We start from the raw sequence: 17,500 nt of genomic DNA, 5'->3' as shown, positions 1-17,500 counted from the left end.
TTCGACCGATAATGGCAGTTGTGGTACGAGTGCGGTAATTGGGGCGAGTCGTGTAGAGTGAAGCGGTCAGAAAAAGATGCAGGAAGAAAAGATCCAGGTGATGTTGTTTGAGTTTCCGCGGATAACATGGGTACTTTAGAATCATTGGATTTTGGTCGGTGGCCAGGTTTTGAGCGTTCAGCAGCTTGGCTTTCAAGTGCGAAACCCTTATACTCAGAATCGGCAGATAAATGCCAGCTAGCCGTGGAACTTGTGGTCGTAGGTCTCCCAAATGAGTAGTCGGTGGGAGCTGTACTTAAGTCAGTCGAGTAGGATGTGTGGGGGCGGCTCCGCAAAGAACTGCTACTTGTCGGCCTTTGCATATTACTGTGGGGGTCAGGAAACGAGGAGCGCCCAGAGGGATCGCGAATATCTTCTGCAAGCGCAGAAATCGGAGGAAGGGCTTCGTCATACAATGGCCGCTGAGAGACATCAACACTCCATGCCGGAGGACGTAAGGAGGGCGCAGTGGAAGGTCGAGTGGGAGTGCGTACTCGTCGAGCGATGGAAGGGTGAGTTCCTGCAATGCGTGGTGAAGAGGCAAAGGTATCTTGATAAGTCCACCCCGGAGTGGTCCGGTCGGAAGAGTCCGAGGAATAGTGCTTAGACCATGAATAATGGTCCATGCTAGCTGTAATTGAGGAACAATTTGAGCCGGCCATATTTTTCTTTTATCTGGAGGTGCTTACGATCACTATAGGGTTGTTCAGACACCGCGGCGGGTGTAGACGGAAGAGCCGAAGGATCTAAATGACCCGACCTAACATTTTCGTCCAATGAGACAACTGCAGGAACATTGCCAGGTCCCACTGGATGTCTTACCACATTTCTTCCTTCGAGCCCGTCAGCCGAACATAGGTCGACCTGAAGTATTATGGCGTTGGAATCAACTATGCTAAGCGTACGCTCAGCATGCTTCACGAATAGACAGCGTTTCGACAGACTTACTTGGGATCCACTTGATTTCCTAACGCATCCTGAATCCACAATCGAATAATAGGAGGAGGCGTAAGGGGTCTGCGATCCTGAGTTGTTTAGCTTTAAAACTATGGTGGACAGCTCACTTTATTACCAAAGCCGCAAGCTCTGGCCCTCAGAGGCTCTTGTAGGATTTCAAGATGGTATGTCCTATTCCACCAAATTTGTAAGTCACGTTCTCCGGCGTGATCAAGTAACTTTGGCCTTACCATCCCTCTCGACCAGTTTTGGATGCCATATTGGGCATGTCAACAGGAAGCTCATGATTTGTCGGTAATAGATGGCTGGATGTTTGATCCATTCTTTTCCTTTTTTTAGTTGGAAGTGGGGACGTTGGGCAGGCAGTTTCCAGGAGCATTAAGTCTTTGCCTGTTGAGGGAAACATTGACACGTGAATACGGGGCCCTTAGGGTAATCCTCTCAAAATAGAACAATCTAAAAATGAATTATGAAAGAACTGATTTGACGTAATAATTCGGCACAGTTTGACGGCGGTAGGTTTGAATCCAATTCTTTCCGTGGCCCAGCATGTAGGGGCGGTAGATAGGCAGGACAGGGAGAGATGGAAAAATCGCTAACTTTGATGTCAGAACTCATCCCCATCCGTTATGTGAATGAAAACACCGTTGCAACGTATAGCTAACATCAGAAGTGCTCAATACTGAGACTGGACCAGTATTTTTGCCCTTCCCCTTTTTGGGCCTGGCCTCTCGAACCAAGTACGATACAAGGCAGCTCAACCCTCTTGGCTCTTGGCTCTTGGCTCTTGGCTAAGCTTTGAAGACAGAATACCAATGGCCACGACAGGGCTACCATGACAACTATGTATACGACCAACCCTCTGCAGAAGTTTCACGCAGACTCACCTTCGGTCAATCAGATTATAGAGACGAAGACGCTGCGTGTAAATTGTTATCGGACCCAGATTGTGACGTAGAGCAGAGCCGAAGGGAAGCTTGACTGTGGGGTTTATCAGTGGAAATCCATATATGGCGGGAAGAGTCAGGGGATAGAAGGTAGCAAGAGCAATTATTGACGCAGGGTGAACAACTCACTTATTTATGACTTAGAGAACGTGTGGAGATTACGGTGTCCGACGGAGAGGGAGAAGAACTATTATACCATATACGATATTTCGTTGAAGAGTATTCGGAGTCCATTTCGCACTAGGAATTAATGTTTTAAGCACTAATGATGCTAAGAGATCACTCACGTACGTAATAACAAGATGTGTCTCGCGACGGATCCGACGGATCCCGGGCTTAAATGAAAGTAATTATAACCAAAAACAGAAAATAAATAATTAATTATCGCGTGCTGCTTGCCGACGAGCAAGCCTGATTAGATTTCGCAGCTGCTGGCGTGCGTCATTTCGAAGCAATCTTACGCTTCCTTCGGCGTTCCACTTGTAATCCCAACCTCAACATTCTATCCAAGCTATGCCCTATATATCTACAGAAACTGCTGTAGGAGTGATCCTATTTGTCATACTTATATTGGGGTCTCAGTTATACCCTAGCGCAATAACTGGCAGTCCCGCCTCGACTTCCCGATCTGCTTCCACTTCAGTCGGCGAGCTGAACAAGAAGTCCAAGAAGAAGCCCAAGAAAAAGCTCAAACCACAAAAATTCACGGCAGAAACCACTCACAACGACAGTCCTTTGGACAGTGTAGCCGTCACTGCTATTGGTGCCAGCCTACCTGATCCACTCGAAAAGCAAGCCGATTACAGACTTACAGAGGATAGGAAGGATAAAATACTTGCAGAAAGGTCTTTCTTTGACGGCCGTGAGGGAAAAATTGGCAGGTAAGTAGATGTATAAGTGTATGTCAGTTACCTGACCAGGGGTGGCTTGTTTAAGTTTCATGCCCACTGAGGGAGAGCGAGAGCGATCATCATCTGATAATCAAGTCATAAGGGCTGCAGCCTGCCTGTCGGAACCATCTGAGAACAAAAATGAGAAGATCAGTTCTCAACCTAGTGAGGATGACAAGATGTGGAACATAGTAACATCCAAAAAGAAACGTAAGTCATACGTCCAAACATCTCGTCCTAGCCATTAACATAGTTGTAACACGTACAGAGCAATCATCGCCAAACATCCAATCGCCTTTCAAATCTGATCTACAAACATCTTTGCCCCTTCCAACTGCCACCAAGGGCCAAAAGAAAAATGCAAAGAAATCAGAAGCAAAGAAAGCTCAACGACACGCCGATGAGGTTGATCGCTTGCAAAGACTGGCCAAACACAAGAAAGATCTCGAAAGGTACGTAATGCTACAGCGATTTCCCATAGATGATGTAGTTATTAACATCATCTTATCCAATTTCTAGAGAACGTATCAATGAGCTGTACTCGACCCATAATGCACAGTCCAGCCGAGGGAAGAGTCTGGGGGCCAAGGCGACAGTAACCTCCAACGGCAAGCTTGCTTGGGATTAAGAATTCATGCAATAGTCGAAGAAAAAGGAATAATCAGCTATTCTGCACACTTCTAGAGTATGGAGTTCATGCGGCTGTTCCTCCGACTCGTAAATCAAGAAGCGAAGTTGAATTACTACGTCCGGAACTTTTGCATTTGTCGGTTGACTTATGATCCCACAAACTGCCAAACGGCGTCGAAGCTCGCTTGCTATCTTCATATGTCATTTTTTTTTATTCTCAGGACTCAAATGATAAATATGACTTGTGGTTGGACCGTCAATAATGGATACCACTCTTGTCAAGGATCAAAAGGAGAACGAAAGTAAAGGAGGACGATTGAGGATTGAGAAGGGGAGCTTGAAAACGCTTAAGAGGATCCCGAGGGTATTTGCCCGTTGCCCTTAGTCCTATATCCCAAAGCTCTCGATCGACTATATAAAATAAACTCCTTTAATAGACTCCCTTATTGATTGCCTGTTACTTATTGCGCCCATTGCCTTGGTACGGTCTTCTTATCAAGTCCGCTATTCTTCTTTTAATGTGACGTCGACTTTGTCATTGGGAAGTGATGAAAGTTCGAAGTTCTAAAACCAATGTTAACATCGGAGGTTGCAAAGACTCGCTGGTGGTCGCAATGCATACTGGGCCTCGTTCAACTGGTCGTTGTTATAATCTTCATGATGATAAATGTAAAATACTATATTAAGAGGCTTAATATAACCTTAAATTCCCTAAATAAATTTTAATAAATGCCTAACAATTCGTATATAATTAGCTGAGTTAAGGAGTTAAGAGTGTGGAGGAGGTTAAGCTGCACGGCTCTCCCCACCGACTACTACGACCACCACCACGACGAAGGAGGAACGACCGAAAGATCAGGCCAATATTTCCGCTCCAAGTGCATGTCGTTTCTCTTTTACTTCCATTCCTTCCTTTTGTCCTTTCTACCTTCCCTTCTGCCAGTGTCTTGATATGACAACAGGCGCCTCCAACATTAACGGCATTTGTGGCCCCGCTGTATATAACAACGACGTCGCCGAGAGCTCTAAAATGGCTGCTGAGTGAGTATCACACCTGTTTACGAACTTGAAATATTGCAAAAACTTTCATCTCATGCTTTTACAATAGGATCGACCCCGTTTTCCACGCTGTAAATCTGGCACGTGGGATTTTTAATGTTGGATATCTTAACCAAGAATGGTCGGATATCCAACTGACTTTCTTCGCAAGTGGATTGAAGTCTCATCGACGTGAGTATTCCCCATCGCAAATCATTTCGATGATGACATGGTGCTGAACGTAACTAAAACGGAAACAACAATGATGTAGTGATTCTGGCCCGAAGTCCTTATCTTGCACATCTGATGTCCGCAGCTGCTCCTGGGACGACCATACATCTCTCGTTCACTGATGGCAATGTGACCGAGGAATCCGTCCATATTGTTTTGCAGCACTTGTATAGTTAGTCATGTTCAACTCTGCCCGGAATAAGAAAAGCTGAACCGCGTTCTATAGATCCTTCTATGAACCTAGTATATCCCCAGAACGCTCGAGCAGTCCTTGCTACTGCCTTTCTTTTTGGAGGCATGCCAGAGCTTATTCACCACGCCTACCTGGTAATCCGTGATTCGCTGGACGCCAAAAACGTGGTTGATCTCGTGTACTGGCTTGAGGCATCCTCGGATTCCTCCGCAGTCTATGACGGCCAGACACCTTCGCGCAACCACAGGGAAGACAGTGTCAAGGCTTGGTTGGGCGATCCTTATCCGAGATATGGAGAATGGACTGTCAGATTGAGGCACGACGCGTGAGTAATTTGCCAGGGGGAAAGGCCTGCATTAACATCCAACGTCCCCACAGGGTAAACTATCTTCTCCATTCCCTGCCCGAACAGGTGATTAAAGAAAATAAATTTAACGCCCTGGATGATCCTCTTTCAATTACTTATGCCCATCTTCCTTACGAGCTGTTCAAAGCACTTGTTGAATCACCTGAACTCCCTATTGTTTCGCATCAAGATCGCTTTACCTTTGTCAAAAAAGTCCTTGTGCAGAGGAAAAAAATTGCCCCCAGTGGGGGGCCCCAAATGGAGGAAAACGTTGTTTTGGCATTCAGAGGCGGTGAAGGCATGGAAGTGCACGTCACCAGAAGACCGAAAAAGGGCCGGACATTTTTCAAGGTTGAAGGATGATCATGACGGAATTACGCGAGAAATAAAAAGGCGAATTTGAATTGACTTGCAGAAGCCATTTCCTCTGTAGCCTTTCCGGATGCATCTGTCCATTATACTAGTAAAAGTGCCATGAGATATTTAGCCGAAGGTCATCCCCAGGATGCGTTCATAATCATCCACAACGGACTCATAAGTCTTAGCCAACGCGTCCTTCCTCTCTTCAGCCGTCATCTGCGACAGCATCTCCTGGGGAAAACGGTGAGATTTGATTTTCGAAGTCATGGGGAACTTACATAGTTGAATCGATAGAGCCTAGCTTTGACATGTAATCTGTACGCTTTGACCTTGTCGGGGTTTCCCTTGTCTAGCTGTCGAAATAAAAGCATTTCCAGCAACCTGTCGAATTGTCTTTGTGCTATCTTGTACTTCCTACGGATTGCTAGCTCCCACTCTACTCTTGACCCGCGTTTGCCTTTCCCGACGTCAACATATAGCATTGGGTCTTTTACAATACCCTCTTTCACTAGAAACCTCAGGTCATTTCTATCTCTCAGATCCTCAAAGGCCTCAGCAGGATCTTCTACAGTAAGTTCGGCAACTTCAGCCCGTTCAAGCATATGTCGAAATAACGTGGTATACAACTTGGCTGCTCAAAGTCAGTACTTATTCAAAAGTCATTTTCACTTACAGCCGTGGCCCTGATGTTGATAAGGAGGCAGAATGACGAACTGGCTCAGACGCAGCCTTACGCGGTCCGGGTAGCACCAAAACGGGTAAACAGAAACGTAGCCAACGAAATGATAGGTGAAGATACCGGAGTCCGGTCTTTTGCGGCGTTCGTAAAGGACAATAAATTCCCAGGCGTCTTCGTCTTCCTGTGGAAAGACTTAGCGATGAATTAACCATGGCGTAACAATGATGGATCTCACATGTACATAACTTCCGCCTTCGATAAAAAGAAGGACGAAGATCTGCATTCTGCGGTGATATTCTCGGAATCCTGGGGTACTCCATGTGGCCTAAAAATCCATCAGTGATAGGCTTCATTGTATACGGACAGTGTGCATACGAACCTTGTACATTTCGTATACTACCACGTCTTCATTGTCCTCGATTTCTTCCCCCGCAGCCATTCCCGAATCCCTTTGGCCTTTGCCCTTTCTTCCAGCTGAGGGATGAGCATACGAACCAATTTTTTCGCCCAGAGGCTCGAATGTCTCCGAGTCACTAGCGACTCTCTTTTGGAATTCGACCTCTGATTTGGTATAATCTGGCGGGATGAATTTGTAAAGGGCCCCTTCGATCTCGTCGGGGGGCGTTGTGCTTGATGCTAGTTTAGCATCAAAACTTATATCAAGGTACTGTCGAAGGCTTCCCGAAGCAAAGTGAAGCTTTGGAAAGGTTAGATAACGCTAGCCGCAAACAATAGCACACTCACTTTGATATCCAATCCTTTATAGCCAAATATCTTCTCATTATCACCAAAAATCGGGTACGTAAAGGCAGGACTGAATACATCAAGGTTCTGCTGTTCTTCGTATTGAAGAAGACTGGCATCCTCTGGCGTGCGAACTAATCTTAGATGTTAGCGTTGATTAAATGTCCATTGCATGTCCTATGAGGATACAACAGGCGAAACACTGACCCATCTGCAGGTTTAAAACCTGATTAGAATCGCTAATCCATTCTTCGAGTGTTTCAGCCATGCCTGGACGCCAACGACGAAAAAGATAGCGAGGGCGAAGGAAGGAAAAGATGAATGAGTACTGTAACTTGAGGACGTAACGGACGGTCTCCGTTTCTCAGTTGTTGTAGATGAGTCGTTTGCTGATTATTGCTCGACGAACGATATCACTACCGACGACAGAGCGTTCGTTTCCGCAGGTCATATATATGTGATAACTTATCGATTGTTAACTTGACGCGTCCTTGCTAATTATTTAAGTTATTAAGCTGCACCTTTCCCAAGTTTGACTTGATTAGGTAATCATTTGCGGGCCATCATAGCGTCATTAAAGCAACAATGGAGGGGCCGGATAAAGGGGCCGAGCAGCAGTGGCCGCGTATCATCACCGTCCCTATCTATCTCTCCAGCACAACCTCGAATACTGCCCATATACCTTCCACCTACAGCAAGACTCAGCATAATGTCTCGCTCCGGAGCCCTTGACGACAATGAAATCCAGTCAGAGATGAACAAGATGGTGCGTGCCAGCGCTTGTGTCACCTTGTTAGGCCCTCTGCTTGCCTGCAACATCGTTAATCTTATGGCTCTTCACAGGTGGCGTTCATCTCTCAAGAAGCAAGGGAGAAAGCTAGAGAGATCCAGGTCAAGGCAGACGAGGAATTCGCCATTGAAAAGGTTTGTATTGGTACAACGCAAAATAAAGACTGCCCCATAGAACGTGGCTAACGAGGCCCTTACAGGCAAAGATTGTGAGGCAGGAATCTCTTGCTATCGATGCCCAGTTTGAAAAGAAACGAAAGCAAGCCGAGGTCAGCTGGAAGATGTACGCGCGATTGATCCCTTTCATACCCGAATTCGCTGAACGATTCTTCTAGTTCTCAGTCGACGGCCATCAATAACTCCCGCTTGAGAATCCTGCAGTCACGCAATGATCATCTTGAGACCTTGTTCGATGAGGCTAATAAGAGAGTCATGGAGTTGAGCGCCGGAGACAGGTATAAGGACGCTCTCGTGAACCTGATACTCGAGGTAAGTCTATTAAAGTTGTGATGTAGGGAATGCTGAGGTGACACAATACCAAACTCCGCTAATCACCCATGCAGGTACTCTTAAAGCTTCTTTCTGCTGACATTACCTTGTCCCATCGTCCAAAGGACACGGAGCTCGTGGAGAAGAGTGCTCAAGAAGCTCAAAAACGATATAAGGATATTGCAGGCCGAGAGTCTAACATATCTTTTGATCCAAGTCTCTCTGATGACAGCCCTGGTGGTGTTATTGGGACATCGATGGGAGGCAGGATCAAGGTGGATAATACCCTGGAGGAAAGACTAAGGATTCTGGAAGAGAAGGTGAGGATTGGTTATCGGTATTTGACTGAGTTCACTAACGGAAGAGTAGATGCTCCCCGAGTTGAGACATGATCTGTTTGGTCCCAACGAGAATCGAAAATTCTACACTGTCAGTTGTCACTGGGCTTCCTGCAAAAGAGAAAATGCTGATCACGATTTATATATGCTGCAGTAAGTATGGCCTTTCGACTTCCTTACAATATACAGTGGCTAGGATGAATTGAGTTGATTTTCGAGCGAATGAACTGTGTCATGTCATGTATATTTTGAACGATGTCTCTCCTCCATTGTCTACATTTTGCTGCTTATGCAACATGCAGGAATAACAATGCAAGCGATATGGTCGATAGGCATCAAACACATAGTGGCCCACCTGAATATCCCTAAAACCCGTAAGGCAAGCGAAAATCTGACCACAAGTGTTACCAAGTGGTACCGCAAATGAATGTGGCAATTGTTGCATGTATCATCTAATAAATCTGCTGCACCTTTTGTTACATTGGCGGTTCGTGATGAAGTAATATACACAGTAGGGTACGTGTCTTGACCCATCCACATGGGCACATTGATCATTATTAAAACATGAGGCACTATTCCTCAATATGTAAAACTGACTTCCGGATGCAGAACTACATGTCTCCTTGCTATAATGGGCGACCATATGCGGTTTCTATTTTTGATAATCTCTTCTTTACTAAGTTGGCTGTCAGATTTTTGGCACATGAAGGGAACTGCTGCAATCGACTCACGCTCAATCAGCTCTCGACGGAGTCTCGCGTTCTCTTCGTTTGCTACACGAATCTGCTGTTCCTTTTCACTCAGATCATGCTCCAAGGTTGATAGATGCTCTAATCGATGTCCGTCAGCTTACCGAGTAACATGACTGCTGAGATTCAGCAACCCACCTTTTCTTTTTGCTCGAAATGTCCTGGCACTAATCCTGTTCCTGACCCGTTTTCTTTCCCTCGCCGACAATGCTCTATAGTCTTCCACTCGCATTCCCCAAATCATTCCGTCTCTCTCAACGCCCTCTGGAACCTCGTGGTCATGCTCGTCGTGACTGTGATGGGAGAACTCAGAGTCCGAATGTAATGAACGACTACGTTTTACTGTAGCGCTCGCGATGCTCTTTCTTCCCCGGGTTTTGGTAGGTAGTCGAATTGGTGATGCATGAGGGCTGACGATGTGGGAAGACAAAGGAGAGGGGGACCGTGTGAGTGAATGGTCTATAAGGTTGACTGACTCTGTGGAATTGAGCTGCGAACGGAGTGAGAGGATAGGGCTATGGGCCGGCTGCGTGAGGAGGGAAGTGGATATTCCTGCAGAATTTGGAAAGGAATAGTTATACGAGGGTGGCTGATAGAATGAGGCATCTTGCTGCTGAAATAATGATGGATCCTCGATTGGCGAGGGAACTTCGGCCTTGGTAACCGCGGTGGAATGGCCGGCGCCCGAAGCCGTCCATGGCGTTGATTCAGAAACCCCGAAAGAGTACCCGCCGGAAGATGATGGAGTTTGGATGGGCGGCAGCGAAGGAAGCACTGGATTGGACCACTCGAGCGACGAGTCTGGTGACGACTGAAGAAAGCTCTGGTAGAGATATGCACCCCATGGTGCGGACGGCTGAGGCAAAAAAATCAGCGATGCGCGCCGGAAACGGGGAGGATGCTGAGCGACCATGGTGAAGACTCACCACAAGCGGTTTTTCATCTATTGGCTGGATGGATGTCATCGTGAATTATTTGCTATGGATGAGACGTGCACGGTCGAGTTGGGAGAAGGGCGCAAGAAGTATTAAAGGGGCCATTGTGGGGTGTGGGTGTTCACTTGCTTATATGCTTTTTAGGGATGTGCATAGTAGAAGTGGAGGATGGCGCCCGAAGCCGAAGCCGCAAGAAGATTGTAAAAGCTGAGTCATTTTGCACCTCGAGCTGGGCTGGCTGGGCGGTGGCCATAGTAATGCATACATACCCTGGTTACATCAGAGACACTGCCAAACACCCGCAGGACCGCAAGCCCGGAGCACTTTCCGTAATTCTTCTCTTATTGCACCCAAGGCCAAGCCTGATCCGCGACGGGCGACGGCGGCTGATTAGGAAGGCACATCTTATGTCAGCAACCCCGAGGCGGTCATAAGCGATGACGGACACGGACACAAGCCGGCAACGGGTCATCTACATGCTGTATATATTTAGCCATGCATAATAAATGCAATAATAATTGATAAATGCTCGATATAAACCATGTACGTCAAAGCCGCCTCCACTTCCCAAATTATTTACTGCTAATCAGAATCTCAGGGCCGACTGCTCAACCGATAATCACCGCATGAGGGATCTTGTCCTGTACGTCTAGGGTATGGGGGCTTCCCGCTGATTAGTAAAAATATCAAGGAAGGTGTTGCGTGCCCGGCGCCAGGCGAAGCAGCAGCAGCAGCACGTTTATCGCGCGACACTATCAACGAACATGATGGCTACTTTAAAAAACAGTTTCCCGAGCTTTCATCGGATCTTCACTGATTCATTTTTTGCGCATCTTTTCTGCACCATCTTGACCACATGCATTATCGCTGGCACTACTATAATCCAGCCCCAGTTATTACGTTCCATCTACACCACTTCATGTACTATCTATCGTCGTCGCATCTTGGCGATTTTAGAGTATCGTTATTATGGCATGATGCTCATTTTTACAACGACTTTCGTTGTGGGCTCATTGCGGCTTCGTTTGATTGGGATGAGAGTCATTGTCGTCATCGGTCTCGACCCGAAAATCTGTGGAGTGGACCGACTATTTGCTTCGTTATCATGCCGTAACAATACGATAACCAAAAAGAAACTGGAAGAATCAGTTGTACCATGATGTTGCTCAAGTCCGTCATTTGTGCGACGATTTCGTTATCTACCGTTTGCTGTTTCTGCTGCTGATTACTCCCTTCACTCTTGGCGCACGAGACCAGATTTGGGTGGGGCCTTGACTTGAGGTAATAAATTAACCGCAGGTTTTTTGTGTGATTTGATTGACCAATCTCCGCCAATCGAAAATTAATGCATACTCTCATCGTCTGCTATATAGTTGTATTTTTCATAGGGCCAAAGGAACGTATCATTAGGTGGGTAAATGTACACAACAGTCGTAGTGTTGCAAACCGCACCTTGCCATGTAGAGATCTATTTTGCAAGTGTTTCATGATTGTATATAGAATATCAAATCCTTGTTCTATACCACCACGACGTTATTCGAGTTAAAAAGTCCCTCATTCTACATAGAGACGTCTCACAGAGATTTATGTTTTCTAAATACCCCAACTCGATCCTATATCGCTTGTGCAAGCGTTTTCCCTAATGCTAATTTACAGTACAGAAGAGCTATAGAAGATGATGCTTCTCACTACAGGGCGATAGCCATTTACCAAAAAAATAAAAATCTAAAATAACAGGTATCTATTATGGAACAAAAAGCGGAAGAAGCAGCTTCTTCGCCAATAAAACAATTGAAAAGAAGCTGTCGCACATGCTGTGGTTTTAGGCTGAATAATTGCCTGGTTGAGGATACATCAAGTTGTTTGTGAACTGCATGTCACTGTACAGAGTATGAGAAGTAAGCAAAAAAAAAAATCAAACCATCATTCAGCAATCTAAAAGGCACTTACATTTGTTGAGCGTTAGGCGCAATGCCAAGAGCAGGGAGTGAATGATTCAAATACTCAAAATGAGGTTGAGAAGAAGGATTGAACATAGGTTGGCTGTACATTTGCGGTGGACCACTGTTGTCAGATTGTGAGCGTCAGCGACATTCAAATCATACTACTGTATTAGGATGACGACATACCTAGCACCATCAGTGACAGGTAGCATTTGGGACACAACCTGGCAAGGATACCCAGCATCCAGAGTCGAACGATTCCCGCCTCCATCGATAAACTCGGCATGCACTTGTATCTGAAATGGTGCGGTCGGCTGATCCGGTATTCCCACAAGCTTTACGCCGTCCTCCCATCTCAGCCAATGAGGTAGCGAACCGGGTGGAGAGCTAAATTTCGGATGCAGGGTGTCTGATGCTGCTTGAGGATCCCATATCCTAGGTTCCCATTCGTAAGGCTGATTTACCACCCTATCGTACCCATTAGATCGGTCAAACCCATTCTTTCGTCATGAAAGATACTCACGCAAAGTTATTGGGCTGCCCAATGATTCTCCGCTGGAAAGGCCTGAATACCCAGCCACCACCTGGCAGTTTTTTGGCATCAACATTCCAGATGTGATTGCCTTTCGATTTTGCTTTCTTGCCATCAGGATTGAACCTCGATATGAGATCTTGTCTCCAGAGATAATTCTTAATCTTTTTGATTGACATAATTTCCTCCGTGATACCACGTTGTTGCAACTATTTGAAATAAGCTCGTACCGCGAAACACCATCGTGTAAACTCAAACTTACATCCTCTGCAAATGCATTGGTAAACGCCTGGATTCTGAATTTGAAAGGTCGATAATCCGTAGACTCATCGAGCTTCTGCATCTTCTTAGGCATAAGTACTTGGTGGATTTTTTCGCCTTTACTATCACAAGCATCCACTGCGCATGGGTCAGCAGCCGAAAAAAAAATATTACGAAAGGTACTTACAATCCGAGCAAATCCGGTTTAGAAATTCCTCGAAAATCTGATCTAGCTGCCTCCGAATATCGTCTGAAATTCCGCCACTTGCCTGATCAAGCGCCAACCCATCTGCACCAACAGAACTTCGCCTCCTCTTGTTTTTCCTCGGCTCGTCATCATCTGAATCATCCTCGTCATCTATGTCGTCCACCGGCGACCCTGCCCGTGACTGCCACGCTGATGGTGGCACACTTGATGTCATGGCTGTATGCGACCAGCTCTTATTGACGGAGGTGCTTCTTCCGCGTACTATAGGTCTCCCGTCAACCCGTTCAGATGTGGATAGCCGCCGTTCAATCATTTGTTGTCCAGATTGTTGTGTTGAAGTGTTTCCCAGTCCATTCTGTTGTAAGTTGACGTCCATAGACATAATTTCGCCATCCCATGGTTGAGGGGGGAGGGTATACCTTGGTGGACTGGGAGGACGCGAGGGAGGTATAGTAGCGAGAGGCGACGAAACCATAGGCATGTGCTGGGCGCCAATGGAGGCAATGAAACTGGGCGAGGGCACAGCTGGCGTCGTCGGAGGCAATGTCCCTGTAAGCTGGCTTGGCAGCTGATGACCGTTGGGAAACGAGTGCGAATGAACAAGAGGAGGAGCCTGTAGTTTGCTGGTCAAAAACTCAGCTGCCAATTTTGAACCAGGTGGCACAGTGCTGTTGATCGTCCTTTTGGACCCAGGAGCATTTTGATCGACAGGGAGAGATGGAAGGAGACTGGAGGGCTGAACCGTCATTTGTAAATTATTCAGCTGGGAGGGGACAGCTGTAGATGACATGGACACTTGATATTGAGATGGCGCAGCGGTGACATTAGTCTGTACACCAGGTGATGGTAGGTAATTTCCTGTCGGGGATGCACTCTGTTGAGAGGTTTGAGAGTTAGGCGTAGTGGTATCTTTAGGTGTCTGAACCGGGCCTACACCAAGTTCGCTTGCAACCTCAAGATGATTACTGATGTCACCTAAATTTGTCGATACCCCAATCTCTTCACCTCTTAACAACGCTTGCTTTGCACTCTGAGCGGAATCCAAGATTTTGTCCAAAAGCGACAGCTTATCAATCATTTCGCTGGACATCTCCATTGTCAACCCGCTCAAACACGGCTGTGATTGCGCCTGTGGCTGGTTCTGATTCTGCACCTGGGATTGAATTACAGTAGAGTGTTGTGGAATCGGTGGATGGGACTGGCCTAATGACGATTTCCTGGAAGTAGTCATGTGCGAAGGGGCGGGTGTAGGAGTTGACACGTCTTCCATGGAGATTTCGTTAGTGGTCATAATCCCCAGCTGCTGTTGGTGACCATTTTGTTGTTGCTGACCTGATGAACCGAAAAGGGCATTCCCGTCCCCTTGCAAGTGAGAGGCCGAAGTTGCAATGGTAGGTGACGGTGCTAGAGGGGAATCGATAGGGCTCTGCAATGCCGGAAAGCTGAATTGGGAAGGGATTCCTTGAGAGGCGACCGCCTGCGTGAAAGTGAAAGGCGATGGATTCGACTGACCAAAGTTATAAAATGAGCCACCGCTAAAAGTAGCTCCTCGCTGTCTACCCGCTATCTGTGGCGCATATTGGTGAGTAAAGATGCCACGAACTGGACTGGAGGGCTGGGAAGCAGGTAGTCTTTGATTGGGCTGCTGTATTTGCTGAGACTGTCGATCGTCATCAAATGGTATCTGAGAAACAAAAGACCCTTCGGCGTTGCCAGAAACGGGACCTTCAGAGAACTGGAAGTAATCTTGAGACAAATCGGTGTTGCGACCGGAACTGAAGGGATCTGTCAAGGGAGCGCCCGAAGAAGGAAGTGATGAAGGGGATCGTAGCTGATGCTGTAGGCGAGGAAAAGTCGCCGGCAACGCACTTATATTGAGTGAAAGGTTTTGAGGACGAGATGCACTTGAACCAACAGAGGAATTTTCACCTTCCGTACTCTCATACGAGGGGGGAAAACATTCCCCCCCAGCTTGCGAATCGGTATTCGAGGCTATTCTGTCACGACATTAGCTTCACTCTATTGTTATCGATCTAGAAAGGCTCACGTGGAAGGGGAAGGAGGAGAGCTAAAAGCGTTAAAAACCCAGCTATCGTATGTCTTGTTGTCACCGATGGTTGCAGACCCTACGGGGTCCACCGAATGGTCTAGTATTTCGGATGGCTGTTGCTGAATTGCAAAGCGTCCTGTTGGAGAGGGCGAAGTAAGCAAGGGCGGCGCCGCCGAGAGAAGGGGCGGCGGAAGAGGAGGTGTTGACTGCAGGTTGGCAGTTACAGAGGCTGTCGGAGTACAGAGAAAGGGCGGGCATAAAAGGATTTGAGAAAGATGCGGAATAGATGAAATCATCGTCAGCTGGCCGTACATATGAATACTGGGTGATGAAGGAAACCGAGCCAATCAACTGGATGCGGGAAGAATTATAGATATTTTGTTGCCACCCCTTCCTCCCGTACTAAACCGCGTCTGCTGCAGACCAATACAGGAAGACATGCCTCGGTTGAGGACTAAGAGACGACAAGAGAAGCATGAGATGTGGGTATACGACTGTCAAGGACCACACCTCTTCGAAACACAATTCACCTTCATGACCGTTTGACACCAGATAACTCAGTCGACTGATTGCCTATGCCACATACGGGCTAAGACAACCTCACGACATACCCATCGCGTCCCTTCCACATACAATGCAAGCCCTAGCTGTCCCACTAGACTGGAAATGTCACTCACCCTTCAACCTCTTGATATGTTGCTCGTGATAAGTTTCGATATGGAAGAAAAAAGTCTTCCCTTACGATGAACTCGTCGTTTTCACTTGTGCCTTCTAACAGTCTATAGTAGCCGAGTGTCAGTTGATATCTGTGGACAGTATATGATGCTGCAATTCCCCTCGGAAAGCGTCAAGGCGGCGGGCACGCGGAGGAAAGGAGGCCGAACTTGTCCCGATCGAAATCAGGATAAGGGGTGGCAGAGGGGGGACGTGCGTGTGTGCGTGTCGCGGGGCGGGAAGCAAGGAGAGTGATGGATGATGGATGACGGTGGGCACGAGGCACGCCAAGGGCAGTAGCACGGCGGAGGTGGCAGGGAGCGAGAACAAAACTACGGGTTGAGGGGTCTAGTGCTTGGTGGTTGGAAGCCGAACGGCGGTGGCGTATCTTGTTTGCGAAGTGGCGTGAGAGTGCCGGGCAGTGGGTATTGCTGGCGGGTAGAATGTAATAAGAGTATACGCGAGGACCTCAGTGGAAGGGTGTAAGCACATGTACAGATGCACAACATCCATCGAGGGGGTCCAGACATCCCGTGATTTTTGCCTCCTTACAGGAACTGCAATAATAATAATAGGCGCCCATTTGCTGCGGTCATCGCCGCCAGTTCAGTTTTTCGTTTTTTTGCTGCATTTATTGGGCTTTTCTGCGCCTCACATGGCATAGCCCCCCACCAAACCTGACATCTTCTTTGAAAATTTCAAATACCAAATTTCAACCGCAAGCTGTTGCATGCCGGAACCTTACTTATGAACCCAAAACTTCCAATTCCAAAAACAGACATTTGGGTCCTTCCAGCGTTCCAGGCCACAAAATTGCCTAAAAGTCGCATGGGACAACAGTTCTTCAGCCTTTCAACCTTATATTTACTTACTTTGCACAGACACATGCAGAATTTTGATACTCTCTGAAAGAGGGAAAATGTAATACTGAAGGAAGGCCACTAGATAGAATGTTGAAATGCTGCCCATCAAGCTCCAAACATATGGGTTTCAAAACTTTTGCATTTTACGAAGGAATAGATTCGGGACAGCGAGTCGCAACCGCGTGTAAGGGGGAAATTTAGATCCGTATCGTTGATTCAACGGGACGAGGGGCGTAAGGAAGAAGATGAAGGCGGTGTAGTAGTGCTTCGTTGTGCGTGCCATCTGTGATTATCGCTGGACGAACGACCCAGAGCCTCTAGTAAGTGCAACTTCCACCTCATGGGTCCTAGTTTCCATTAAGTTGTAATTTGATAGCTAACATATGACTGATGTTTCACCGCCGATGACTATTTTCTTTTCCTCCATACTTCATTCTAATGTCAGTCAAAGAGATGGCGGACTAGGTGATCCATGTCGATAAGCGAAATTCTGCCATACGATAAGCGATTTGACGTATGATCGACAGGGCATAAGCCTTTTGTATCCAGCAAGCTAGTTGTCGTGCGATCGATCA

The 17,500-nt window shown here is 46.9% G+C and overlaps 8 protein-coding genes and 1 non-coding gene; 4 read left to right on the top strand and 5 right to left on the bottom strand.

The window, feature by feature from the left end:
• CNAG_00564 (hypothetical protein) overlaps positions 1-2,285 on the bottom strand; it is a 3,224-nt gene extending 939 nt beyond the window's left edge. The window contains exons 1-8 of the mRNA XM_012191417.1: positions 2,235-2,285; positions 2,073-2,183; positions 1,884-1,977; positions 1,227-1,591; positions 1,104-1,167; positions 988-1,064; positions 729-934; positions 1-670 (exon numbers count right to left, since the gene is read on the bottom strand). The exon at positions 1-670 is cut by the window's left edge and continues 243 nt beyond it. Of these exons, the coding sequence (XP_012046807.1) occupies positions 1-670; positions 729-934; positions 988-1,064; positions 1,104-1,167; positions 1,227-1,402 (1,193 nt within the window). The 5' untranslated portion in view covers positions 1,403-1,591; positions 1,884-1,977; positions 2,073-2,183; positions 2,235-2,285. The remainder of the gene's footprint in view (positions 671-728; positions 935-987; positions 1,065-1,103; positions 1,168-1,226; positions 1,592-1,883; positions 1,978-2,072; positions 2,184-2,234) is intronic.
• A 67-nt stretch (positions 2,286-2,352) lies between these two features.
• On the top strand, positions 2,353-4,095 carry CNAG_00563 (hypothetical protein). XM_012191416.1 has 4 exons: positions 2,353-2,824; positions 2,880-3,043; positions 3,102-3,285; positions 3,353-4,095. The coding sequence occupies exons 1-4, from the start codon at positions 2,457-2,459 to the stop codon at positions 3,459-3,461; spliced, it is 825 nt and encodes a 274-aa protein (XP_012046806.1). The 5' UTR covers positions 2,353-2,456; the 3' UTR covers positions 3,462-4,095.
• A 158-nt stretch (positions 4,096-4,253) lies between these two features.
• CNAG_00562 (hypothetical protein) lies at positions 4,254-5,781 on the top strand. XM_012191415.1 has 5 exons: positions 4,254-4,504; positions 4,572-4,693; positions 4,773-4,904; positions 4,959-5,250; positions 5,304-5,781. Exons 1-5 carry the CDS (start codon positions 4,416-4,418, stop codon positions 5,632-5,634), a joined length of 966 nt encoding a protein of 321 aa, XP_012046805.1. The 5' UTR covers positions 4,254-4,415; the 3' UTR covers positions 5,635-5,781.
• Positions 5,612-7,517, bottom strand: CNAG_00561 (histone acetyltransferase type B catalytic subunit). XM_012191414.1 has 7 exons: positions 7,262-7,517; positions 7,055-7,188; positions 6,690-7,007; positions 6,546-6,635; positions 6,305-6,491; positions 5,910-6,262; positions 5,612-5,862 (listed from the first exon to the last, which is right to left on the bottom strand). The coding sequence occupies exons 1-7, from the start codon at positions 7,320-7,322 to the stop codon at positions 5,755-5,757; spliced, it is 1,251 nt and encodes a 416-aa protein (XP_012046804.1). The 5' UTR covers positions 7,323-7,517; the 3' UTR covers positions 5,612-5,754.
• Positions 7,518-7,676: 159 nt separating this feature from the next.
• Positions 7,677-9,134, top strand: CNAG_00560 (V-type H -transporting ATPase subunit E). XM_012191413.1 has 7 exons: positions 7,677-7,820; positions 7,898-7,978; positions 8,044-8,126; positions 8,179-8,332; positions 8,407-8,652; positions 8,702-8,761; positions 8,825-9,134. The coding sequence occupies exons 1-7, from the start codon at positions 7,764-7,766 to the stop codon at positions 8,825-8,827; spliced, it is 684 nt and encodes a 227-aa protein (XP_012046803.1). The 5' UTR covers positions 7,677-7,763; the 3' UTR covers positions 8,828-9,134.
• Positions 9,095-10,565, bottom strand: CNAG_00559 (hypothetical protein). XM_012191412.1 has 4 exons: positions 10,346-10,565; positions 9,558-10,275; positions 9,402-9,500; positions 9,095-9,346 (listed from the first exon to the last, which is right to left on the bottom strand). Exons 1-4 carry the CDS (start codon positions 10,382-10,384, stop codon positions 9,297-9,299), a joined length of 906 nt encoding a protein of 301 aa, XP_012046802.1. The 5' UTR covers positions 10,385-10,565; the 3' UTR covers positions 9,095-9,296.
• A 337-nt stretch (positions 10,566-10,902) lies between these two features.
• CNAG_12074 lies at positions 10,903-11,749 on the top strand. The gene has a single exon (XR_001045361.1). It is a non-coding gene; the product is annotated as a hypothetical RNA (non-coding RNA).
• On the bottom strand, positions 11,722-16,565 carry CNAG_00558 (hypothetical protein). XM_012190960.1 has 8 exons: positions 16,026-16,565; positions 15,346-15,577; positions 13,278-15,295; positions 13,092-13,228; positions 12,821-13,038; positions 12,484-12,765; positions 12,305-12,418; positions 11,722-12,234 (listed from the first exon to the last, which is right to left on the bottom strand). Exons 3-8 carry the CDS (start codon positions 14,587-14,589, stop codon positions 12,177-12,179), a joined length of 2,121 nt encoding a protein of 706 aa, XP_012046350.1. The 5' UTR covers positions 14,590-15,295; positions 15,346-15,577; positions 16,026-16,565; the 3' UTR covers positions 11,722-12,176.
• Positions 16,566-16,862: 297 nt separating this feature from the next.
• The window catches only part of CNAG_00557 (U6 snRNA-associated Sm-like protein LSm8), a 1,494-nt gene continuing 856 nt past the window's right edge, over positions 16,863-17,500 (bottom strand). The window contains exon 4 of the mRNA XM_012191411.1: positions 16,863-17,500. This exon is cut by the window's right edge and continues 283 nt beyond it.

Source organism: Cryptococcus neoformans, chromosome 1 (genome assembly GCF_000149245.1).
Source record: "Cryptococcus neoformans var. grubii H99 chromosome 1, complete sequence".
Lineage (NCBI taxonomy): Eukaryota > Fungi > Basidiomycota > Tremellomycetes > Tremellales > Cryptococcaceae > Cryptococcus > Cryptococcus neoformans.
Note: the sequence above shows the minus strand (reverse complement) of the source record. Positions and strands in the feature narration are given on the sequence as shown.

Coding starts and splice junctions, on each gene's coding strand:
- CNAG_00563 (XM_012191416.1), top strand. CDS start 2,457: ATGCCCTATATATCTACAGAAACTGCTGTAGGAGTGATCCTATTTGTC. Junction 2,825..2,879: donor CGTGAGGGAAAAATTGGCAG/GTAAGTAGATGT, acceptor GGCTTGTTTAAG/TTTCATGCCCACTGAGGGAG. Junction 3,044..3,101: donor AGTAACATCCAAAAAGAAAC/GTAAGTCATACG, acceptor TAACACGTACAG/AGCAATCATCGCCAAACATC.
- CNAG_00562 (XM_012191415.1), top strand. CDS start 4,416: ATGACAACAGGCGCCTCCAACATTAACGGCATTTGTGGCCCCGCTGTA. Junction 4,694..4,772: donor TGGATTGAAGTCTCATCGAC/GTGAGTATTCCC, acceptor ACAATGATGTAG/TGATTCTGGCCCGAAGTCCT. Junction 5,251..5,303: donor GTCAGATTGAGGCACGACGC/GTGAGTAATTTG, acceptor ACGTCCCCACAG/GGTAAACTATCTTCTCCATT.
- CNAG_00560 (XM_012191413.1), top strand. CDS start 7,764: ATGTCTCGCTCCGGAGCCCTTGACGACAATGAAATCCAGTCAGAGATG. Junction 7,979..8,043: donor AGGAATTCGCCATTGAAAAG/GTTTGTATTGGT, acceptor AGGCCCTTACAG/GCAAAGATTGTGAGGCAGGA. Junction 8,127..8,178: donor GCCGAGGTCAGCTGGAAGAT/GTACGCGCGATT, acceptor CGATTCTTCTAG/TTCTCAGTCGACGGCCATCA.
- CNAG_00561 (XM_012191414.1), bottom strand. CDS start 7,322: ATGGCTGAAACACTCGAAGAATGGATTAGCGATTCTAATCAGGTTTTA. Junction 7,189..7,261: donor GGTTTTAAACCTGCAGATGG/GTCAGTGTTTCG, acceptor ATCTAAGATTAG/TTCGCACGCCAGAGGATGCC. Junction 6,263..6,304: donor TCAACATCAGGGCCACGGCT/GTAAGTGAAAAT, acceptor GACTTTGAGCAG/CCAAGTTGTATACCACGTTA.
- CNAG_00559 (XM_012191412.1), bottom strand. CDS start 10,384: ATGACATCCATCCAGCCAATAGATGAAAAACCGCTTGTG. Junction 10,276..10,345: donor TAGATGAAAAACCGCTTGTG/GTGAGTCTTCAC, acceptor TTTTTGCCTCAG/CCGTCCGCACCATGGGGTGC. Junction 9,347..9,401: donor CCGTCGAGAGCTGATTGAGC/GTGAGTCGATTG, acceptor CAGCCAACTTAG/TAAAGAAGAGATTATCAAAA.
- CNAG_00558 (XM_012190960.1), bottom strand. CDS start 14,589: ATGACCACTAACGAAATCTCCATGGAAGACGTGTCAACTCCTACACCC. Junction 13,039..13,091: donor CCAATGCATTTGCAGAGGAT/GTAAGTTTGAGT, acceptor TATTTCAAATAG/TTGCAACAACGTGGTATCAC. Junction 12,235..12,304: donor GCGCCTAACGCTCAACAAAT/GTAAGTGCCTTT, acceptor TACTCTGTACAG/TGACATGCAGTTCACAAACA.